Here is a 23,608-nt window from a genome sequence, read left to right as displayed (position 1 = left end):
AGTGTATTAAAGGGCTGAGGCATTAGGAAGGTTGAGAACCACTGCTCTAAGTTTTTCAGATTCATTTGGATGCTTGGGGGGAAGGTGGCTCTCCTCATTTTATCAGCACATAAGCCACCCATATTTTTCTATCTCCCTATACTTATTTTTTTACTTTAAAAATAATTGGAGCATCATGAACGTCAAATCTGAATGCAGAATGAAAACTCATCTAAAGCATGTCCTGTGAAGTCCCACGGGGACCCACACTAGAAAAATTCTGGTATAATACTTTGTAAGCTTTGTGTCCAACTCTTCCATGGCTTCAATTTATTTCATAAGGTAGAAAAAGAGACACTGCTGGTGTCAAAGCCCTGGGAGTTGACAAATTGTCTCTGCATGATTTTATTCAACCTCCAAAAGCCTAGATTTGGACCCAACTCCAGGTAGAAGGACCAGGAAGCTAAAAGGACTTCCATTTCCTCAGGTCACTGCTTATCATCACTGACTTCTGCCCAAGGGCAAGAAGCTTCATAAATCCCACAACTCCAAATTGAGTGCAATGTGTTCTTCAGTGAACATGGGGCAGTCGGGGAGAGGTCACTACACAAATGTGGATGAGGCTCATTCCATATGTGCAACTATTCTGATCACATTTCCCCCCACAAAGTCAATTCCATAGCATCCTGCTCTCACCAACAACCACATTCTATGGACTAATTTCAGCCTTTCTATGGAATAGTTGACCGCCCTTCCAGATCTAGGGTTACAAAGGTTACCTGCCAAGATTCCTCAGGGTAATTCTGCCCTGTGGGTGCTTACTGTCAGAACTTGGAGCATGTTCAGATGTGCCTGCAGCTGCTAAGTTTTGTGAAGCTCAACACAACTTCCTCATTCCAGAAAAACAAAACTATTTTCTCACATCTAGTTCTTTACACCTGTCAATTTATTCCACTTTTGGTGATATTTATGTTACATAACGTGGCTGATGCCCATTGGACATCTCCCTGGTAGACACTAGTTAACAGTGAATTCTGGCTCTCAAGGAGCAATGTCAAGATGACTGACAACTTGTACACCACCCACAGAAGAAGCAATAGAGATTGTTGGAGACCGCCACAGAATCTTCATCCAGGCTTCCAAGGTGAGAGCTTCGAAGGTTTCCTTTGAGGATCAGAGTGTGAGAAAATACTTATGTAAGGCAGGCCAGGAAATGCTGGGTTGAGTGATTGTTTTATTACAGTTTTCACTTTTACAGATGCACATCAATTATGCACAGTGGCTCAAAGTTAAAAAAGAATCATATCCCAAATATCCCCAAATAATGAAATATATTACTATATATCGTCCCAAGTTTTCACAGAGTTAGTGTTACATTTACATCAGCCTATTTTAAAGATGTATGTATGTATGTATGCATTGTATGTATAATTTCAAAACACATGCATATAGCTCTTCTTGTTTTTTTGAGACAGGGTTTCTCTGTCTAGTCCTGGCTATTCTGGATCTTGCTCTGTAGACAAACTGGCCTTGAACGAAGAGATCTGTCTGCCTCTGCCTCCCTGATGGGATTAAAGGTGTGTGCCATCACACCCTGATTTATACCTGTATATAATTTAAAAGCAGACAGAATCTTTTCCAGGGCCACTACACTGTGGCCTAAACACCTTTCACAGTGGTGTGCTAAGTATGTTATTCCATTTGATAATTCTAACATGACTCATTTGACTATATTGTTAATCACTGGATATGTACAAAAAATTTAAGTCTTTTGCTATTATTAATTATCATAAGCAGAACAGTAACAAAAGTCTTCAGTTATAAATTCCTAGAAAACTTACATTTCTAGAGCTTTGGATATAGGAAGGCTGAAATCTTGTTAGCTCATTTGGCACATATGTATGAATTAAGAAAAGGTATTTCCCATAGGATTGCTGGACCATGATTTAGTTTTATTTTTAATTCCTTGCGGTTTTTCTCAATAATGGTGCACCTGCACCATTTGACATTCTCAGAAACCTTATTGAAAGGTTGTAAGTAGTCCTAACCTCTTTTACTATAGTGATCATCCTAATGGGTGTGTTGGGATGTCTCACCCTGGCTGTGACTACTGATGAGGGATGTTGAACATTTTTTGGCATACCTGTTGATCGGTAGTGTGAAATCATGTAATTTCTTTATAAGAGTATGCATTCGCCTGAATAAGTTCACAATACATGTTAGTAATGTCATGGGGAATTTTCTCCCTAAGACCCCCAAATATGTTATTTCTTGAGAGGAATAATAACAGAAAATTGAAATTTTACAAGAAGACTTGAGACAGGAGGCTTGAGGGATGGCCCCACGGTTAAGAGCATTTGCTCAGGTCCTTTAGCAGAGGACCTGAATTCATTTGCCAACACACATACAGCAGCCCATAATATCCTGTAACTCTAGATCTAGAGGATCCAATGCCAGTACCATTTGCTGGCCTCCACCAGGCAAGCAAACCACATAAAATAAAAATAAATAAATCTTTCTTTACAAAGGTGTGGGGCTTGAGACATAGATAGCTCCAATCTGGGTGAACATCAGAGTCCTGGGTCTTGATTCACTTGAAGCAGGGATCCGTTTTGGAACCACACATAACAGACTGTGAGATAGCCTTAAGCAATAGTTCTCAACCTATGAGTCTTGACCCCTTTAGGGGGGAGTCCTCTTAACTTTGAGGTTTTTGTATCAATTTTAATAACCAACAAATAGTCCTCCCTTCTCAGAGTGAAGACTCTCAGTTCTTAGTTCAAAAAGAAGGAATAAAGAACATTGTGCTCAGGTTTATTCTCAAAGAAGTGCTTAATTCTAATTCAAATATATGCTAATCAGAGAGCCTATTCTTGTTTTACTTTGTTCTCAAATTTAAAGCCTCTAACTTGTTCCCAGATGTATTGTTGATCGAATTTCAGTTATTAAGGTAGGTGTGGTACACAGGGCTTTACTTCTAGCACCCAGGAGGCAGAGGCAGAGGCAGGCAGAGTGAGTTCAAGTCCAGTCTGGTCTACACAGTGAGTTTCAGGCCAGCCCGGGATACCTTGTCTACCAAACAAACTAACACATACATTAACTAGGCTGCAGGGCTAGCCCAGCAGTTAAGAGCTCACTGCCCTTTTAGAGCACCCAGGTTTCATTCCCAGCATCAGTGTAGCCACTCACAATTATTGTAACTCCAGTTACAGGGGATCTCATACCTCTTCTGAACTATGCAGGCTCCTGCACACACGTGGCACATATAAACTCACACGGGCAAGCACACATACACATAAAATATGAATAAATAACTAAATGTCTTTAAAAATGAAGAAGATTACTGTGCTTTGATTTCCTCGATGTTGATCAGTATCTCAGAATTCAGTTTCAACTTAAACCAGCTCCTGAATGAATCTAGAGTTCCGAAAACCCCATAGTCTCGTCATGAGGCAGTGAGGGATGTATCTGAAGCTGGTAGACTGAGACTTGGCAGCCTCATGTCTTTCCAACACTTCCTTTTGTCTTCACTGGGAAGCTTTCAGATACAGAGTTGGACTGGAGAAAAGCCATTGCTCCATATAGCCAGTATCTAGTTTCTGAATACTAACGATTTCATATAGTTGAAACCATTTCCCCAGGGCCGTTTTCTTGTTTCCTACCTGATCATAGTACCGCAGATAATACTTCACGACATAGTCCACCAGGTTCATCCCATTGTCCTAGGTTTAAAAGAGAGCCCAAATGACAGCAGTTCACAGGAGACCCTACCTGCGTCCCAGGTAAGCACTGAAAACCCAACTCACTTATCATTTGTGAGACTGAGGCCTCTTTCTGTTACATAACGACCAGATTTTCCTTCTTCCTCCAAGTTTCATCCATTTTTTAAAAAAATGCCAGCTATAAAAAGAAATGACACTACACCATTTTTTTGGTTTTTGTTTTTGTTTGTGGGAGGATAACTCAAACAAAACAGGTAACCCAGGAGGCCTTTGAGGTAAGGGTTACGACAAATATACAAACAAACAAACAAAAGTTACCCAGTATTTCCTGGCACGTTGCCAAGACAGGAGGGAGTGGGAAATGCTAAAGGGAGCTGTGGACTAGAGGAGAAAACCATCCCTCCTTTCTACTTCTCAGAAAATGTGTGCTCTTAATGGCGTGAAAAACAATCAGGGCCAGTTTAAAAGGAAAGCCATGCCACTTTATGACCCTGGAAGGCCAGGGGGAGCGGGCCCTCCCACAAGGCAGCCTTTGTGTCCTGTTCACAGGGGTCTAATTCTAATTTGCCTGTGTATTTCCCTTCCCTGCTCTCCCCTGCCCCCATGGGACGCCCAGATATGGGCTGGTTGTTTCTCAAAAGGTGGCTCTGCAGGGGTGCGGAGCCAAATGATAATCAGGCTCAGGGAGTTGACAGGAGACCCCAGCCCCAATTGTTATGGGCAAAAGAATAATTCAAACACTAGGCTTGACAGTGTCTCCCACTCAAGAATGAGTAAATTACAAGTGGTCAATGCTAAATTCAGATAGACTTTAGTCTCTGCACTATGACTAGTACAGTACACTGTTTTATCTTGTATTGCAGTAGTAGCTCAATATCTGATCATGTATATTAAAGCCAAAACATAAGATGCATTTTATCACTTAAAATGAGGTCTAAAAAAAATGACCATGCCCAAAGTCAAAACAAAGCACAGGAGGGAAAACAAAAACCGCATGCTTTCACACAAACGACTACTATTAGAGAAAAGACTAGGTAAATGGATCAGTCCGTAGTGCTTGGTTTTAAATTAAAGGTTCATAAGAAAAATAACCAGATAGGACGAAAAGTAAATAGATACCCGACTTTTGACGTCTTTGAGTTTGGGTAGAATTTCTAAACTATATCCATCTGCTTGCCCTCGAGTCCTGTTTCCTCCATTCATGTAATTTCCAAAAGCCAGAATGAGAGCTAAGATGTCCTTCACACTCTTCATGTGCAGCAAGCCCTGCAATGGGAAACACAGGTTATCAAGGCCCTGACTCCCAACACAGCCATGCTTACTCAGTAATGAATTGTAACCAGTGCTATCAACAGCTGGCAACACATTTCACATTTCACTAAGCAGCATCTGAGGGGGTGGGGAGCACCCACCGTTTCCCACTTACACCACAAAGTTATAAGTATTTTAAAATAGCAAGATTAAAGCTACCTAAAGTGAAAAATAAACGCAAAGGTTCAGCCCTCATTTTTATAACTTTGCCACCAGCTTAGGTGGCAGGTACCTTTGCCCACTGAGCTATCTTGACAGCCTAGCTTTATCTTCTTTCACTTTAGGATAAAAGGAAAAATGAAGTTTAAACCTAGGTAGGCATCTGCCCTGGTCTCTCAGGTGTTACCAGTATGTATATCACATGTTGGTAATAGTTCTTCTTTCTTCATTGGAAAAATCTCTTATATGTCAGAGAGGGAAGAGCATGCCTCCTGGCAGGCAGTGAAGTATTACAGAATGTGTGGCACACACTTGTATCGTGTTCTTAAGAACACGGGTGGAAGTGAAAGGGCCGGGGGTTAGAAGTGAGTTGTTTACAAAGTGTGGTGGACACAGAATGTGTGTACCGGTCACTCACGATCACAGTTATTTACTCCAAGTCTCCGGAGTCTCTTCATTTTATGATGTAGACAGATTTTACATGGTCGCCTGCATGGGCTTTAAGTACAATCTCTGTGATTTGAAGAGCAGAATAGGGATTTAACTATTCTGTTTTGATTTTAGCTTTTGGTGGCTGGTAAATACACAGTGAGGCTTTAACAAATTTTCTTAGAATCTGTAGAAAGCATTATGTTCCCACCTTCCCTCTCTTCTTAAGCTCATACCTCCCCTTTTCTTTCTTTCTTCCCTACCCTCCACATACTTGGACAGGACAAATGCCACATTTCCTTTTAACAGTCAATGTAAAGTACAGATGATTTTTATCCTATGTCACCAATGTTGGGTCTTTCTCATGTCTTCTTTCCTTAATTTACTCTCAATAAGGGCAAAGCAGACCTTAAGTTAAATGGCAAACATACCTTAGAGGCTCGTGTGACAATCTCTACTTTTCTGTGTAAGGAAGTGACACCCTCGGAAAACACAGCCCTGAAGATTATGCATTGGGCACGCTCAGCAAAATTGGGAATCTGGGCTAACTCATGCAGAAATCTGTAAAAATAAAAACAAGTCATTTAAGAAAGAGGGCTGGTACAGATGGACCGGAGGGGGGGGCATTCCTTACATCACAATTTTGGTTTATAAAGGGGATCAGATGGGCCGATTCAAAGAACTCCAAGGGTATCTGCTCCATTGTTGACAGGGCCTCTCTGTCTGTGTTCATATGATGGTGAATAATGTAGACTGGTAGAAAGTTTATGCAAGTATTCTGAAAACATTATCTCTTTCAACTCCCTCTACTCAAACAAGAGGCTAAACCCAAATGGAAAGCCCTCATCTTTACTGCATGAGAAAATGACAAAAATCAACTCCTGTGCCACATATAATTCTCTAAAAGTACGTCAACATAGGCAGAGCAAACTGAAGACTTTGCCCAGATGTCTATAGTCAACTGATAAGGTACTATTGAAGTGAGATTGCTATTACTTTTGCTCAGTTATATAACAGCCTACACTGGTCAAATTTCCCACATATTTGTTTTCCCTTTGTGTCAATTTACCCACCTAGGTATAGCTCAGTACTTAGAAGAAAGCAGAAACTCATAAAGTAGACACCCTAACAATCTTTAAAAAGTCTGCCAAATAGCTCTAAAGAGTCAAGTTGGTTACTGCTCTACACACAGTAGCTCTCTGTCTGAGTGACTGGGCACTGGTGCCCTCTGCAAAATGAAGTTGGAAAATCTACATGCTTTTGAGGCCAACCACCAGAGGAAAGGATACAAACTAATATGAGTTTAAACAGTTGGCTATGAACTCAGAAAGGGGCAGAATCTACTAGCAGCTCTTAATTTCATTTGGGAGTTTGAAATGATTATTAACTGATATTTCTTATAGTTTAGGCTGCCTTAAAATTTCAATCCCTCATCTCAGCTTCCCAAGGGTGGGAGAATAGTTTTATAACACTATGCCCTGGTAAGAGTTGGGATTTAATACATTTTTATTATCAGCTATTTTTCTTATTTCTTCCAACCAAGTCCTAGTTGTCATTTTCTCCCCTCATCAGCCTTTTCAAATACTATGGAAATGGAGCATGGAGGACTCAAAATAGGAAACAGTCCCTTATCTTCAGGTCCTATGCCTGCAGCCACAGTAATCATCAGACTCCATACTATAGCATTTAACAGAATACAGAAGTATTGCCTAGGAACAGGAAGAAAGTAATGACCCTTCCTTTCCAAATTGTCCCCTCATAAGTACAGTGAAGCATTGACCAGAGTAATTTATCATGAGTGACATTAGAGCTGTTGCCAGTTTTCACAGTACGCAGTAAACATCTCTGGGGACTGGCAGCATTTAGTTCTGTGATGAGTTTTGGGAAGGATTTGGGAAGATTCTGAGAGCTATTCCAGAAAATGCCCTGCATTTCCCCCCTTCCTAAAGTGACCATGTCATCTCTTCACACCCCATGTAGGACCTTGATCTCTGGACTAGGTAGATGCCCTGTTTAAAATGAGCACAGTAGTGAAGTAGCCATAGATAGCACATGCAAGAGAAAACAGAGCAATGCCTCAGTTCACTCACCAGGACATGGATGGCAAGCAGGGAATGTCAGAGGAAAAACAACTAATTGTCCCTTACAGGAGCCATAGGACCCATTTGTGGAAACAAGACTAGAGGCTCCTCAACAAAGGAAAGAGTGAAACAACAAGGCTGGCTAAGATTCAAAACTTACTAGGATCAGGACTTGCTCTGGGGAGGTTCTCAAAGCGTCTTAAGACCCCAGGTCTCAAGCAGTTGGGAGGGAATGGCAGATGGAGGGGCTTGCTTCTGTATAGAACCTATCAATGCTAATGAGTTTTAGTGCATTGGCCAAGGTTACTCAGTTTTTCAGGTGTATGTGACACCTTTACAGGTGCATAGGGCCTGAGAATAGGATCTAGTTTATAGATGGTTCCTTTTTGATGCTGCAATAAACACACCCATGATGACTGAAGTGTGGAAACGATGTAGTCAGTGACATGAGGTTTAGGGAAGCAACATTGGCTGTGGTCACTGAGCCCCCATGATGCTGTGAATGACAAGCCTGAGGACCAGGGAAGCGAGTCGAGACAGGTTGGATGGTGTCTGGAAGGAAACTGGGTGAAAGTACATGGAGTTTTGTATTCTGAAATGTACCTTTTCTGAACAAATGGAGGGTCTGTGACAGGGATCTAATACTTTTAATATCTTATTTCACACAATCACCATAGCAGTGGCGTGACTCCCTGGAAGCATTAGCAGATTTCAGGTTAGGAGAAATGGGAATGACCTTGAAAGAGAAAGACAAGAGGGCCTGTGGTGATGGAGAAACACAAGTGGATAAGAGGGCTGTGGAGCAGGAAGACCCTGAGTGGCTGATTCCTGGTGATGCAGGAAGACCCTGAGTGATGCTGGGAGACACTGATGATACTGGAAGACCCTGTTGATGCTGGAAGACCCTGCTGATTCTGGAAGACCCTGAGTGGCTGATTCCTGGTGATGCAGGAAGAGGCCAAGATGACTTGTAAGTTTTGGGCTTGGAAACATTTAGTAAAATTTAAAGATATAAAACACCAAAGAAGTAAAATCAGAAAAGAAAACACATGATTTCATGCAACTTTCAGCAAAACATAACCAGGCAAAGACTCACGGAAAGGCACCATAGCTCTTTTTCTCATTTGTCTGCCAGAAGGAAAGGTCATCTCAAAGGCCATGCCAATTAAGTGTCTGATGAACTCTGCCCCCTGAACCCTTATGTTTTATATTCTATCCATAGGTATTATAGGCCTGCACACACAGTATCTTGAATAGCAGGCTTTCATATTTATAAATATCCATGGACTAATTTCCATTTGAGCTAGATTCCATAACAAAAAGTACAGACATGCAAACGAGGAAGTATTCTATCCTTACACAGTGTGGTTTATCTCCCGAGAAAGGACTACAACTCAGCCTATGTAACAGAAGGCCTGTGGCTCACTTTGTGTGGATTTTACAGCCATAGTGACAAATCAGCTGACAGGTGGGAAGATACTATATAATACAGCCTTTGAAAAGAGACCAATGTGATCTATCATCATGGTATTATCTAAGTATGTGTTCAACAGGGGTCGAATCCATGGTATTATTTCACAATATAGCCTATATTCCGGGAAGGAAAACACTATAGCTAGCTGTGGATCCCTGTGAAAGGTCCTAATATGATGTGTACAATATCCTCCTTGCCAGCTTTGGGCCCAATCAGTCAATAGGTATAACCAGGGGTGCCACACCCTCCCGCACCAACATCTCAAAGCAGGATTAAAGGGAGTCAAGGGACATCCCTGGAGGGAGTGGCTCTCAGAAAGCTAGGTCCCAAGCAGATGACACCTCTGCGAGAAACGGCTTTCTAAATCTGGCATTGGGGTGTAAGCGAGTTGATGAGGTGAGTGATGAGGCCAGCCTCTCCATGTTGTGATTTATAGGACTGGGCACCACACGACTCTTAAGAAACCGAAATGCTAAACTCAATGATTCATATTTCCCAGTATGTAAAACACGCTTATAGTCTACTCTTTGTGAATAAGTGGCAAATAAACCACCAGAGAACCAGACTCTGGCACAGAGCAGACAAAAGCTGCCTTCAGAGACACAAAGAGCAAAGGTGAAGTCTGCTCAGGTCTGCTTAAATCTATCTCTCCATGCCAGTCCCTGAGCCTTGTCTGCCACCTGAGCAGCTGACATGACAGGCATCGTTGCCTCCAGTAATAGTGGTGAGTGTTCAGGGAGTCAGCACAATGGCCCTCCAAACTTTGAAAATGCTTACCTAGCTAGATCATGGGTGGTGGCGGTGGGGGGGATAATAAGTAGTGTGCTAATTAGTTGCCACCATTAGTCTATGCCCTGGCAATTAGTGCTGAGAAATGATGTTGGGAGGTTAAACCACAAAAGGCAGAGGAATGCCTCTCTTGGCAGACGCACACTGTTCATTTCACATCAGTGGTTCATTGTGTCCCATCCCCTCAGCTTGCAGCAGGTTTTACTAAGTGGGTTGAGTGTGCACAAATTAGAGCTAATGGACCAAACCAACCAGCCATTTCTATTTGTGTGACTTGTGAAACTAAATGGTTTTTATACTAAATGATTGTAAAAAGCATAGAAGGATTTTTGTCCTGTAAAATAATACAAAATTCAAATCTTGGCAATTCTAAATAAAATTAAGGTCCAGCTGTAAGCCATTGCTTACATATTATTATCTATGGTTGCTTTTGAACCATAACAATGTAATGGCCAACTTGAAGAGCCATGAGAGATCCTTGAACCCACAAAGTTTAAAATATTATCTAGTGTTTTACAGGCAAAGTTTACCAATGCCAGGCTTACAGTTTCACTGCATATTGGGCATACTAATCCTGCCCAAATGTTTGATATGCCCTATCATCTCCAAATACCACTAGTGGCTGTGTCAGTGTCTACATATCTCATCACTAGTTACACACATTAGGGATGTAACTGGAGTTAATTCACAGTAGGTAAACCTGACTTCTATGTGAGTAGCATTGACTGTGGTGGAGGTGGTGAGTCTGATGGCTGATGTTAATGAGACAAAAGGGCGGTGGAATCCCATCCGAACTGATCTATACACATTCTTAGGTTTTGTGGACCAGGTTTAAGGGACAGGAGTCTGGGCTATAGATCCATGTGAGAGGATCCCATCTAAGGTTCATAAATTATTAGCAAAGTTTGACAATATTTTGAGTAAACCTAGGATCTCAGTCATTTAGGGATGCTGACTTCTGGGTCTGACTGTCTATGAGAACTGAGGCATGCAAACATAAGGTATAGAGTATAATACAGAACCTTGGATGCCTGTAAGCACAGCATGTTGCACTCAATCTAATTTCTATTTCCTTTTAGCTTTCTGTAGCTGCCTCTCCCTATTTGCAGAAGGTTGACTTGAATGGAACATAAAGCACTCAAAGTAGCAACAGGCCCAAGAGTCCCAAACCAACTGCACGTTTGCAGTCTTACTCCCTAAATACCTTGCTGGGGATGCCCAGGAACTCATCTGTGGCTTGCAGACCTCAAGGGTCTAGCCAACAAGAAGCCACTTAGGTATGCAGCAGAGGTCCGAGTTCTTAATGCATGGGAAATGATACTGCAGACCAGAGCTGAACACCCTGAGAATCAGTGGAAAGAGAGCAAGCCACACAGATGGGGGAGAAGAAGGACCTAGCCTAATCAGCACAAGCAGGGATGTTTGTGGGAAACCTGCCACATTCGGGCTACATTTACTGAGCATGACATTTAAGAAAACCAGTTTGAATTCGGTAACTCTGCTATCATCTTTTTAAAACATCAGCAAAACTTGAGGCAGAGTAGTAACGACTTCTTCCTTCCTCAGTTACCCTTTGGCTAAAATGTTTAGTCTAGGAGGAATTAAGTTGCTAGAACAAAAAAGAGGAGTGGCATGGGGTGAGAGCAGGGGGAGAGACACACTGCACCCAACAGCACAGATCTCAGCAGCCTTCCCGGCAGCCGAGTCATCCTGCTGGAGGCAATAGGGCACAGAATGACGCTGTTGTAACACAGTTCTCTGCACCATTTAGACTTGACATTCATAGCTGGGAGGCAGATAGATGGGGTTTGCAGCTTTCCTTTCAAACTAACCAAAGGCAGTTCAAGGGTCCTTACTGTTCAGGTTTGTCCAGCAGCTTCACATCCTCTTCTTTGGATGTCTCATAGTACTTTCTTATTTTAGTCAGTTCATCCTCTTGGGCTCGCTGTATAGAGAGTAGAAAAGAAGCAAACAACACACACACACACACATACACACACACACACACACACACACACAAAGTCAAACAAATCAGCCTAAGACCATTTGTGACCCCACACCCCATAGTACTGGCATCACTTGGGCCTCACCCCAAGCATAAGAAACTCTACAAGTTGGGCCCGGAAAAACCCTTTCAGGTCATCCTGATACATATTCAAGTTTGGCAGTTACTAGCTAAAGCAAATGGCCATGACAAGTGCACACATCCAGACACACAGGTCAAGACGGTGGACAGCTTGAGCCTCCTGTAGGCAGCTACAGGGCAAGCTGTACTTAGCTTTCTTTTCCCCAGAATAGCAGTCTTATCGCACATGGATTTCCCACTCTATTATTTGTAGACTCCACTTTCTCTTGTCCTGAATTTTATAAGTATGTGTTGCTCACACCACTTATTTAGGCATTTAATAACATAATGTTTCCAGTCATGTGCAGACTTCCTCTACTGGCCACATGCATACTCTTGAAACCATGGTAACAACAGAAAGCATCAGGAAGGCACCTTGCTTGATAGAGTTCTTTGCCATCAATTACCATATCCTCATTTTTTTAGGATAACTACCCAAGGCTTGCATTAATCTACTAGTAATGAACTTTGGATTCAGAATCCTCGCATTGCTCTCCAGGCACCGCTAACTCCCAATGATCTGATATTTGTGAGCTTTTGGGTCTATTCAAGAGAACTATACTGATAGAAACATGTAAAATGCTCCCACTTGGTACTAAATAATTTCTCACATGCATGAAGAATATGTAGGAAATTGGTGAGCTCACTGGGCTATCATAGACTATGGAGATTCAAGGTACCAAAGAGTGTAACTGTTATGCTCAATCATCCTGTGAGCTGAGGGACTGCAGCATGTCACAGGGCCCCACACAGTTACCTAAGAATTGCCATGGCTTAGAGAGTTCAGCCCCATCTATGTTTCTGCACCCTGACAGTCAATGAATAGAACAGTTGGCAATCATGGGACTTCTGAATCTACAGCATCATCTCCTCATAGGAGCCTATGGATTCTGCTCACTATTTCCACTTACAAAGACTGTGCATTACAGTGATGTTTCTTACACATGACTCAAGATGTTCCTAAGCTTTGCGACTCAACTTTGTGGGATGTGTTCTGGGCTCCATGAGAAGAACTCACAGGCTACTTAATCAAATTCTTGTTCAATAGAAAAAAAATTATGTAGAGTCCCAATACAATCTGAATTGTGCTATAAAAACAAAACAAAACAGGACTAAGCTGTTTAAACAACTGGCCCAACCAAGATCACCTAGTAGGCAGTGATAGCTCTGGGCCCAAGCTTAGGACTGTCTGATGTTAAAGCTAGACCACGCAATTGCCATCCAATGCTGTCTTCTGCATTTAATGTCACCAGCTCATCTGGTATTTGAGTAACCATCCAAGTGGATATTCGGATTCCTATTCCTCGGAGTAAGACACTGGAGTGTGCCAGCATTAAGTAGGAGGCTCACTTCCACTAGGGCTGGGCTCTAGGGCATATCTGTGGTCTCTTTGCGGGTGGCAGTGGGATCTACTAGTACAGACACTACAGTGGGAGTTAAGAACACGCTCCCTCAAGAAGAAATTTGCATCTCTGTGTCTGGATCTCTTCCATGTTGTGTTCAGGTCCTTACTGCCAAAGAGCATGAATGGCTTAGTGATGTTTAAGGTACGCATAAAGATGAAAACTCCAGCTCTGCATGCCTTTGACACTCACATTTTCATATAATGCTGCCAGGGTCTCCAGGTCAACCACAGAGTCATCCACATTAAATATGGCTGTCAAAAGAAAAGAGAAAAAGGGATAAGGCTTTGACTTGATCCCAAACCAATGTTCACCCCAGGCCCAGCTTCCCCACAATATAGGCCTGCACCTCTTACATGGGATCTGCCTATCAGTTTGTTTCTGTTCCCCTTCCTTTCATACCACAGGGGTTCATTTGAGAGCAAACCCAAAATTGTCCCTATGGCTGGCCTGAGTGTTGGCCCTGCCTTATTTAATTCTTTGGCCTTTGAGTCCTTTCAGTAGTTTAATTTAGGCTCCACAGGAGAAGTGTTTGTGCTTTAAAGCTAAATCAGTTTGGAGGTTTGAAGCACAATTTTAAATCTTTCTCCCCGGCTGGTAATTGAAGAGATTTAGCACTTAATGCAGAAGAATTGACTCTTGCCCATTACCAGGAAGGGAAAGAGAAGAAAAAAAGGACGATGTTGGCAAATTAAATGAATTCAGGCATGTGATTTCAGGCACCTTTCTGTGGCCACCGCAAACATCTTGTTTGGATTAAAAAGACAAGAAAGAATAATCGTTGCATCAATAGCAAATTAAGATAATAGAAACCTCCCATGAGCCAGTATCAAGGTAAGGTTTTGTTCCCATGTTTTTATTAGAATTCTGCCTTTGGTTCTGTATCTTAAATGAGTCACTTTGCTGTTAGCTAATATGCTTATGATTTCATCTGTCGAGGTTTCTTCCCGTATATGTTAGGATACACATGCAACAGATTTTTAAAGCTTTAATGGAATTGGCTATCAAAGTGTTTGAAATTGGCAGGGTCCACATCTTTAAATAATTATTCAAAACTAATAAGGTTTGCCCCCTCAGCCCTACCTCCCCTCCCCGACTTTACATTGTGAAATTAACCAGCGTGCTAGTAAATTTTCTCTGTGGCAGGCTAATTAATTTTATTAAACCAACCATTGATGCTTAGAATGCCTTAAAATTCTGCTCTCCAAGCTATTCTGTTCCTTCCATTGCACCATGTTGCCCTGGAGAATGTAGAGATCAAGGTGAAGGGCAGGTTGCCTCTGAATTTTTTCCCCCTCTATTGTTTTGAATCATATAAGTGCAATCAAAGCTTTCAGTAAAATTAGTTAGCTGAGGTAAGGGCACATCCCATCACAAAACACCAAGAAAAATCTTTAAAACTCCTTCACAGGCCACTTTCTCTAACTTAGACACTTCCCCGTACGCTTTTTCTAGACTTGTGAATGGGAGAGGGAGTAAGCGACTACTGACAAGATTCTGCCAAGGTACCAGGAAAGTCATTGTGAACCCGACATAAAAAAATGTGGTTTGAGAAAAGACTGAAAGAACTTAGTGTCTCAGGACTGGTGCATTGTTCGAAGAGATAATACAGACTCACTAATTGGTCAAACGGACGATTTAAATGACTGATGCTTTTAAACACAGGAAAACAGAAAAAGGCCAGGAACAATGTCTCTTTTATGCGAATTCCAGTGTTTGTTATGTTTTAAAAATTAGCTGATATGAATATATAAGAAAAGACACAAATGTAAAGACAGCTTTTAAAGGAATGAAGCTTAAAAAAATCATGCATCCTAAGTACTGTATCTGAGGTTAGATCCCAAAGCAAACTATCTCTATCACCAAGAAAGAAAACATCTGGTTTTAAAGAGTCAGCCTGAAGCCCAGGTTCAGTGGTTTGTATTACTGTGTACCAGGCAGCAAAAAGAAAATATGAAGAAAGGAGGGGGCCAGAAACAGGCTGGGCTCTGGAGACATTTATGCACCCATTTATCCTCTGATGCACTAGATAATTATTTGTTGAGTATGCACAAAATTATATTTTCAGAAATTGTTTTCAGTATCCTTGGATATCTAAGTCAAAAGTGTTGGTGACAAAGTATTTGATCTCACCAAATTAATATTCTAGATTGAGAGACAGAAAATAAGTAAGTGCATGATCTCAGGTGGCAATAAACTTTAAAGGAAGTAAGCCAGGCTGGGGTTATAGGTTAGTTGCTGCCTAGCATGCATGGGTTCCTGGGTTTGATCTTTAGCATCCAGAAGATAGGGTAAAGAAGTAACAGACAAATATATGTAACAAGAGATGGCATGATAAAGAAAGGCTTCTTGAGGGAGGTGACATTTAATTTAAGACCTAAAAAGGTCAATTTTGTGAATATCCTGGCAGAAAAACATTCCAGGGAGAGGTAACTGCAAAAGTAAGATTCTTTGAAAGAGGAATGGTGGGGGCGGTGATTCCCATGAACAGGGCTAACCTCATCCACTGTATGATCTAATGTGGTAGTTGTTGGGACCTGAGGATATCTCTAAAACAGACCTGACACCCCTCAACCCTTACTGAAGATATTGAGTGAGGCAATATACGTGGTTCTGCAGCACATAAAGTATAAGCTCATGATAGAACCTAAGAAAGGCCTATGATGATCATGACCTCAAAGACACATTGCCACGCGTTTAAAAGCTTGCTAATGCCCTATCTTCCAATGCATCTAAGAAGTGGAAAGACTTGGTACCACCAGGAAGTCATGCAGTAAGCACAACTTCCTGAATTCTTTGGTGTTGCAGGTGGTCTTTGCTAGGAAGCCTTCTTGGTCCTTCCTGTAAGAATCCAATTGAGGCAAAACTTAGGAAGCTCTGTTAACATGGCAAGTATAGGCTCTGATATCTCAGAGTTTTGAAGAATAGGGTGTAAAATATCTTAAAGGAAATTTAATACATCCAGACCTATTGATATAGCCTAATGCTTATCTCCAAGTTCAATCCTTCCCACAGACCATTATCCTTCATTATATAAGCAAAATTATTTAGCTAGCTGTTCAAGTAATGAGTAAATGAGTAATTAAGTAATGAGTTAATCAGCTAGTTAGTCCACTAGTTAGCTGCTAGCTTGTTTCTTTGCAATGCTGAACACTGAACCTAGTGCGTAGCACATGGTAAGCAAATGTTCTAACATAGAGCTATAAACCAAACCATTTCCTTTAATCTATGTTTCAAGATTACTTGGTGTTTACAATACCTCAGTTGACTCTCTTTCAAATATTAGATAGTCTCAACTTCTTGTCCTGGTTTGAAAACTCCTTCTGTCTTCCATGTACTCTTGTAGTCTCATTTCTGACCTCCTCCATGCATCCCTGATGGACATCCCCATGTCTCAGCCTACCTTAGATCCTTTCCCTTCCACATCTCATCTACCAAGCAATTCCCTGCCCTGGAAGGACAACTCTTGAATTTCAGGCTAGAGTCCTCAGTCTGCCACAGTACTTCACAATATTTTAAGTGGAATAAAGACAGTGTGATGAGCTGGGCGGTGGTGGTGCATTCCTTTAATCCCAGCACTTGGGGGGCAGAGGCAGGCAGATCTCTGTGAGAGAAACCCTATCTCAAAAAACCCCGCCCTGTAATGCTAGAATGTCCAACATGCTAAGTGTGCAATAGTTTCTCTTCTACACTAGATTGGGAAAGTCCTGGAGTAAGTATTTCCTTAGGCACTGTGACCACTCTTCCTGGTATGAAATGTGTATAAAATAGTGTGATGTGTGTGGTGTGTGGTGTGTGTGTGTGTGTGTGTGTGTGTGTGTGTGTGTGTGTGTGTGTGTTGGGGAGTACTACAGGGTTCCCAAAGACTGAATCTTGCAGGATATAAGGGAAATTTCTTGATAAGGAGAGCTTTGGGTCTTGAAAAAAACATAGGAACACTGAGGTGAAAATGGGGGCAGGGTTTTAGCAAATCAAAATATTATAACCACATTCTGTATTTGAATTCAGTTTTCTATGCTCCTTCTTAATCATCCCCTTCCAAAAATATAGGTTTGTTCAAAAAGGTTACATAATCATGATGTATAGTCACAGTCTCACTATAGACAAGCTGCACTCCTGAATACTGAAAGACCAAAATAATTTAATAAATGATTTTTCCATCATTAAAGTATGAATAAGACAGGTGCTGTTCCTATCATTCAACCTTCAAAAAATTTTAAAAAGAAATGTCATCTTAGAAGAAATGTTTCAAGTTGAAGTTCACTGATACATTGCTTCAGGATGGTTCCTGAACACCATTTGCTAATCATCATTAATGAAGTTAAACTCTTACCAGGAAAAGACAGTTTCTAAACTTACAATAAGTCCCAGGGAACATAAAATGGGAGGATGTGAGACAGTGAAAGGAGATACAGACAGATTCACAGAATCTTCTAGAAATGGCAAGTATTTTGCCTTGAAAAGAATTAATTAAAGGGACTGAGGAGATGAGTCTGCACATAGCTGAGGATGAGGACTTGTAGAATTTAAAACCGTATGCAAGGACTTGCAATGAACTTGATAAGCATCAAGGAGTTGCTGGGCAGTTTCGTGATGAGGAAATCTACTGGACAGGCTGAAATCTGGACTGCTTAGCACTTCATGCAGTGGCTAAGGTGTGAAAAACCTAAAGGGTACAGACAGAAAGGACAGGGAAGAGGGCGGCGGCTTTCTGGAGCCTATCCTTGACTCTGGAAACTCAGGGAACTGGGAAGTAAACCACACTGAGGCTTTAAGAAACCCAGAGTCAAGGGAGAACCTCTAAGCCATCTCCACAGAAGCAGACAGAATGGATCTTTCTCTCAGGGCCCATGAGGGAATGGACCAGAGAAAAGAGAAAGCTAAAGACATAAAGAGATCACTTTGGTCCTATTGATGTGTTTCCAATAAAACCTCATGTCAACCAGATATGGATCCTACGATTAAAATAAAATTGAAAGAGGAAGAGTCTCAAGAGATTATCTGGTTGATCACGGCATCTTCAGGAGATTAAATTATTTCTGTTTTTTCCTTCCTGTAGTATACCCACCAAAGGGAAGGCTTAGCCACAGGTCTAAAACCTAAAAATCCCAGGCTTCTGGGAAGAGCTGGTATACATGGACATAATTCTCTGTCCTATTCACCAAATGTAGTCTAGTTGCTGGGGGTGGTGGAAGGATCCGTATGTCAGATAGGTTTTAAGACCACCAAATCAATAAATGACCCAATCGCTCGTGCAAGCATTTATATTCAACTTAGAAGGCATTACACTAGTAATATATTTAACTGCTAACTGATGACCACAGTCTTTGATTAAAACATTTGTGGAGTTCCCTAGAGTCAGACTGCTTCCTCCATTTCACAATAGAAAATATGCATTCTTGACAGCAGATGTAGGTCAGTGGTAAATGGCTTGCCTAGTGCATGCAAGACCATGGGGTCAATCAGTACCACAAACCAACAACAAATAAATAAATAAACTCATCTCTCTTTCTGTCTCTGTCATTCGCCTGTCCCCACAAATAGGTGTTCAACTGTCTTTCATCTTATAAACCAAATAAAAAATGACTACTACCCACATAACTCTCTAGCAAGCCACAAAGCTTGGGTACAGTAATTCCGAGTAATCCTAGCTTTGGTTCCATCTGCAAAGGGCTCATTATTCCAACACTCCTGCAAACGGTGTCAGAAAGGTGAAGTGTCAAATCCACAAAGGGGAGACCCCAGCAGCTCTTTGCTACTGCAATATCAATCATTGCTGGTGGTTTTTACTTTTATCTCCCTCCCTCCTCAGTTGTCCCCGCCTCACACTGTCAGTTCAGTTAGAATATTTCACCTACACCTCACAATCTGTCAAAAGGAAGGAGACACACGCTGTGAAAAGCCGGTAATTTTATTGGGTTCCTTTACCTTTAAAAATCTGTTACTTGGTCAAGTCTGGTTTCTGGGCTTCTTTTTTTTGCAGGGAAATTGAGGCAAACATTTTTATGTGGTCCTCTGGTGCCTGCTCTGTGCTCCAAGGATTATATACACAAGGATCATTAGAGTAGTGTTTCACCCATTAAGATATAATAACCGTCAGCAGGGACAAAAAGCAGACCGGTATCACAAATTCAAACTAACAGGCACACATAAAAACTATGTGCCTGCTTGAGGCACACGCGCAGGTCAGGGTCTTACACAACAGGCAAATACCCGTGCTGGCTCTTCTGTCAGGGAGGCGGGAAGAGCCTACCTGTGTTCTCTCAGCCCGCCAGCCACTTTCCCACCTACACAGCTCTATCTCTGAGTGTACCACGTCTAAATGAACAGTGTGCTTGCTGTTTGAAAGATGTGCAATTAGGAAACAAAGTAAAGCAAGGATAGTGACTTGTCACAAGAATATCTGTTCTTTGGTTTTCTTTTGGTGATTAGAAGTACTCTACTATTGAGATACATTCCCAGCTTTGGGAGATGTTCATTTTGACTGAAGAATTACCTCCAAGCAAGAGCTGTCAGAGAGAGATGACACGTGCCTTTATTATAGATTAGCCAAGGAAAGTCTGATTATGCAAATGATGGAGATGCCACAGACAGATAAGTTTGTAGAATAATTCTTATGCAGCCCATTTTATTCCTTTGTGTAATCATTTGTATTGCTCAAGTAGCTGACAGGATTACCTCGTACAGAGGGACCTGTAAAGAGTACAAATGACCTAGATCTTTCATCGTTCAGAAACAGAAAGAGTGACAAAATTAGTTGACTCTGTTGGTGAACATTGTTTTGCTGGTAATGCTAACTGGTAAGCAGCCAATATAAAACTTAGCCGTGTTGCCCAAATTCCTCAACTTCTTTTTCCTAGGGATCAATAAGAGTCACTGGTGAATTAAAAAAAAAGAACGAGAGATTAATACAGAAGAATTTAAAAACTCTGTATATTTCTCCCAAGAAACTGTAAAACAAATTTACTCTCCTAGGCTCAACCAAAGAAGTGTAATGGGATTCAGGGGAGGGCAATGGCAGAATCTGAGTGCTGAAGAGATGGCAAGAACTTTTCACAGCTTTGGTTACCAACTACAGAGGCCACCACTCTAAGGGAGCTGGGAGTCCATATGGTGAGAGGAAGGGCTAGAGCAGGCAGAGATGACTGTGGAGCCGGAGTGTGGAAGGAGCATCCTGAGCTGAGGCCTCCTACCTCCACTGCAGAGTCCCGAGACGAGTCTCTTTTCTTCACCATAGCAAAATCCCTCTGGACCCTTTCCACATGCTGCCTTGTCCCCACCCCCACCCCAAGCCACTGTGGTTCCTCCTCCCCTGGGCACCCAGCATGCCTGTGCAGAGACAGATGCACACAGACCCTTGCTTGATGCTAATATCCAGATGAGATGCTCCAGGGCACCCACTAAAAAGCAGCTTAAAGGAAACTCTGTCCACTACATTAGAGGGTAGGGACAGTGGGCAGACCCTCCTGAGGATTAGCAGTTAGCGATTACCGCAAGCTTCTTCTGTGTCAGCAGTGCTCAAAGTGCTTCACGGTAAACTACATGGAGAGGGTGATGCTGCTGCCTGGGTTTTTATGAATGATAAAAGTGAGATATGGCATCCCTCAGCTTGACTTCTCAAGCTCAATTCTGCAGTTATTAATTACGGTCCAATGGAGTAGAAATTGACTGGACCAAGACTGTACATTTCCCACTTTTCAAAGGTACAGCCTTTACCATTGGAAAAGACATTTAGACAACAAATTGATTAATCTAAAAACAGACTAAATTCCCCTAAGAGAGCCATCATCAACCAGCAGACGAAGTTCTGCAGAGAAACCTCATTTTCTGAATGGCACCACATGCCTTTTATACAAATAAAGGTGTCTGAGGAGACTCTTGTGTGGCCTATGCTATAAAAATCCATATGTACACAAATATATGTATATGTTACAAACATCCACACTCCTTAACATTATATTATCTCCAGTGCTAACAACTCAGTTTAATCTAATACAATGGCCTAACTTCAATCTTTTCATTACTGAAGTTATTCTAAAGAATCAGTGTGCCAACAGAGTTACCTCACACGAGAATTTCTCGGAGGGAGGAAGTGAGTGTTTGGAAATGCTTTATCTTAAATAAACTCTGTAGAAGTAATTGGGATTTTTATATTTCATGCCACAATTCACTAAAAGGGAAGCAAAAACACAGTGAAAAATGAAGAAACACAAAGTCACCTCCATATACATAAAGAGTAAGTAATATCAAGGGAATGTAATTTCTAGTCTTCCTGCACTTCTGAATGCCTGGCAGAGTACAGCAGTAGTTGATGAAGACCTTAGTTTAGGCTCTGATGGGATGAGAGTCAAGTGTGACAGACACAGTAAATATGGGCTGTCCAGGGAAAGGTGGAAATGGTCACAAAAGGGACATTTAGCTCATCTATCCTGAAACCTTAACCATCATTCAATCGTATAACACAAAAAATCCCAACTTTCCCCTAAGTCCAGGCATGTACCATGCCCCCAAGACACCATCATGTAGCTACAATTAAAATTGTCCATGGTTCAAACCTCAAAGAAGGGCACAGAGTGTAGAATTCACAAAACTTCCCTGCCTGCATGCCCTCTATTCTCTGGAGGGCGGTGGAATGAGAAACAGTTTGTGTTAAGCTGCTTCTGTCCCTCCATTCGTTCTGCTCTTTTAAGTCAAATTACATTCCAGGCAGATTGGATGGTCTCCGCGGATTGCCTGAAGGAAAAGTATAAAGAGGGACCAGCCTCTACTTTCTGACTCCATTCTGCTATTGAAAGAATGTATAATGGCTTAGAAAGAGGCGAGGGGAGCCCCACTGCTTAGGTGTTCAGACTCACTCGGGGGAAAGAAAAGGTAGGAAAGGAAAGGGAAGTCTTAGAAAGACCATTTACTTTTCCTAATTTTCTAAATTGGCCTCTCTATCAGTGCTTAATGAATTGATTGACACCAACCTCGTCACTGGGTTGGCATGCCAGCAGATCACCGTGACAAGTCACTTATGGTGGGTAAGCTCCTTCAGTATGTGACAGATTCACTTTCTTTGCTTTCGATGTGTTGTGATTTGGGATGGGGAGAACAATTTAAACGAAGTCTATTAATGTCTATTTTTAATTAAACTTCACAATATAAACAAGTTGGCTTTGAGGATTTTGCAGAGAAAAACTACACTGAAGGTAAACGGTAAGAGAATGGTGGAGACTGTCTTTAGTGCTCCTGGAACAGAGGAAAAGGGACAATCAAAGCATATTTGCTATGGAGTTGAGTCCCATGAACCTTACAGAAGTTTTCACCTTCTCATCACAGTTGTATCCCAATGGGAATCTGAAGCCATCAAAATTAGCAAGACATTTAAAATCTTGTGAATCTGCTTTTAGTTTGGATCTTCTGTGTTTCAGATTGTGGGTGTTATTCTGCCATGCACTTGTATAGCATATGTATTAGAAGGTATACCTTGACAAACATGCTCGAAAACACCAGGCTGGTGAGGGTTCTCGGTAAGGATTTTGTGGAGACTGAAAATCTCTTGAGCAAGGGATCTTGGACTAAGGGGAGAATTTTCTCAGGAAAGTCTTACATGATCTATAGTGTACTCCCAATGCCCAATCAGATTCATTTTTGACAACTCCCCTAAGTACTGACATGGATTTCTGGCACTTATTAGAGAAAAGCAGCAGGTCCACAGAGTGGGTACTCTGGGATCTAGGTTCCAGGCTCTGAGACTTCCTTAAGTGGCCTTCCTTTCTCACCCCAAGACTGACACAAAGAGGCTACGATGCAATGCAGCTGAACCCTCTGACCAGACCAGTAGGAACTCGAATGAAAAATGCTTTATTTTGATGTTAGAAAAAATATTATAAATATAAGTTCTGAGTGTACGGGAAATTCCAAATGAATGCCAGGAGGTTTCTGGCACCTAGTCTGTTGTAAGGCATATGGAGGTTTATATCAAGAATAGTCAACAGCAATTTTCCATCTCCCTTGGGACGAGAATAAGAGGAAATTACTAACATGGAATGAAAACACTAATTTGCAATCATGTAGGCAGTCACTGTGTCCACACATGCCAAATGCTTCTAAATATAAGTCATCAGCATCTCATGATGGAAAGCCAGGGGTAA

At 41.6% G+C, this 23,608-nt stretch overlaps 1 protein-coding gene across 5 annotated transcripts in view; it reads right to left on the bottom strand.

Annotated features, from left to right (window-relative positions):
• Fmn1 (formin 1) overlaps positions 1-23,608 on the bottom strand; it is a 361,689-nt gene that overhangs the window by 116,274 nt on the left and 221,807 nt on the right. For all 5 annotated transcript variants that reach the window (XM_021231093.2, XM_021231095.2, XM_040746011.1 and 2 more), the window contains 5 exons: positions 13,665-13,726; positions 11,801-11,889; positions 6,032-6,161; positions 4,821-4,967; positions 3,642-3,701 (listed from right to left, as the gene is read on the bottom strand). In XM_021231093.2, the coding sequence (XP_021086752.1) occupies positions 3,642-3,701; positions 4,821-4,967; positions 6,032-6,161; positions 11,801-11,889; positions 13,665-13,726 (488 nt within the window). The remainder of the gene's footprint in view (positions 1-3,641; positions 3,702-4,820; positions 4,968-6,031; positions 6,162-11,800; positions 11,890-13,664; positions 13,727-23,608) is intronic.

The sequence above is a fragment of the Mesocricetus auratus genome, unplaced genomic scaffold (assembly GCF_017639785.1).
Source record: "Mesocricetus auratus isolate SY011 unplaced genomic scaffold, BCM_Maur_2.0 Super-Scaffold_100004, whole genome shotgun sequence".
Classification (NCBI taxonomy): Eukaryota; Metazoa; Chordata; class Mammalia; order Rodentia; family Cricetidae; genus Mesocricetus; species Mesocricetus auratus.
The sequence above is the reverse complement of the archived record's forward strand: the minus strand, read 5'-3'. Positions and strand labels throughout refer to the sequence as shown.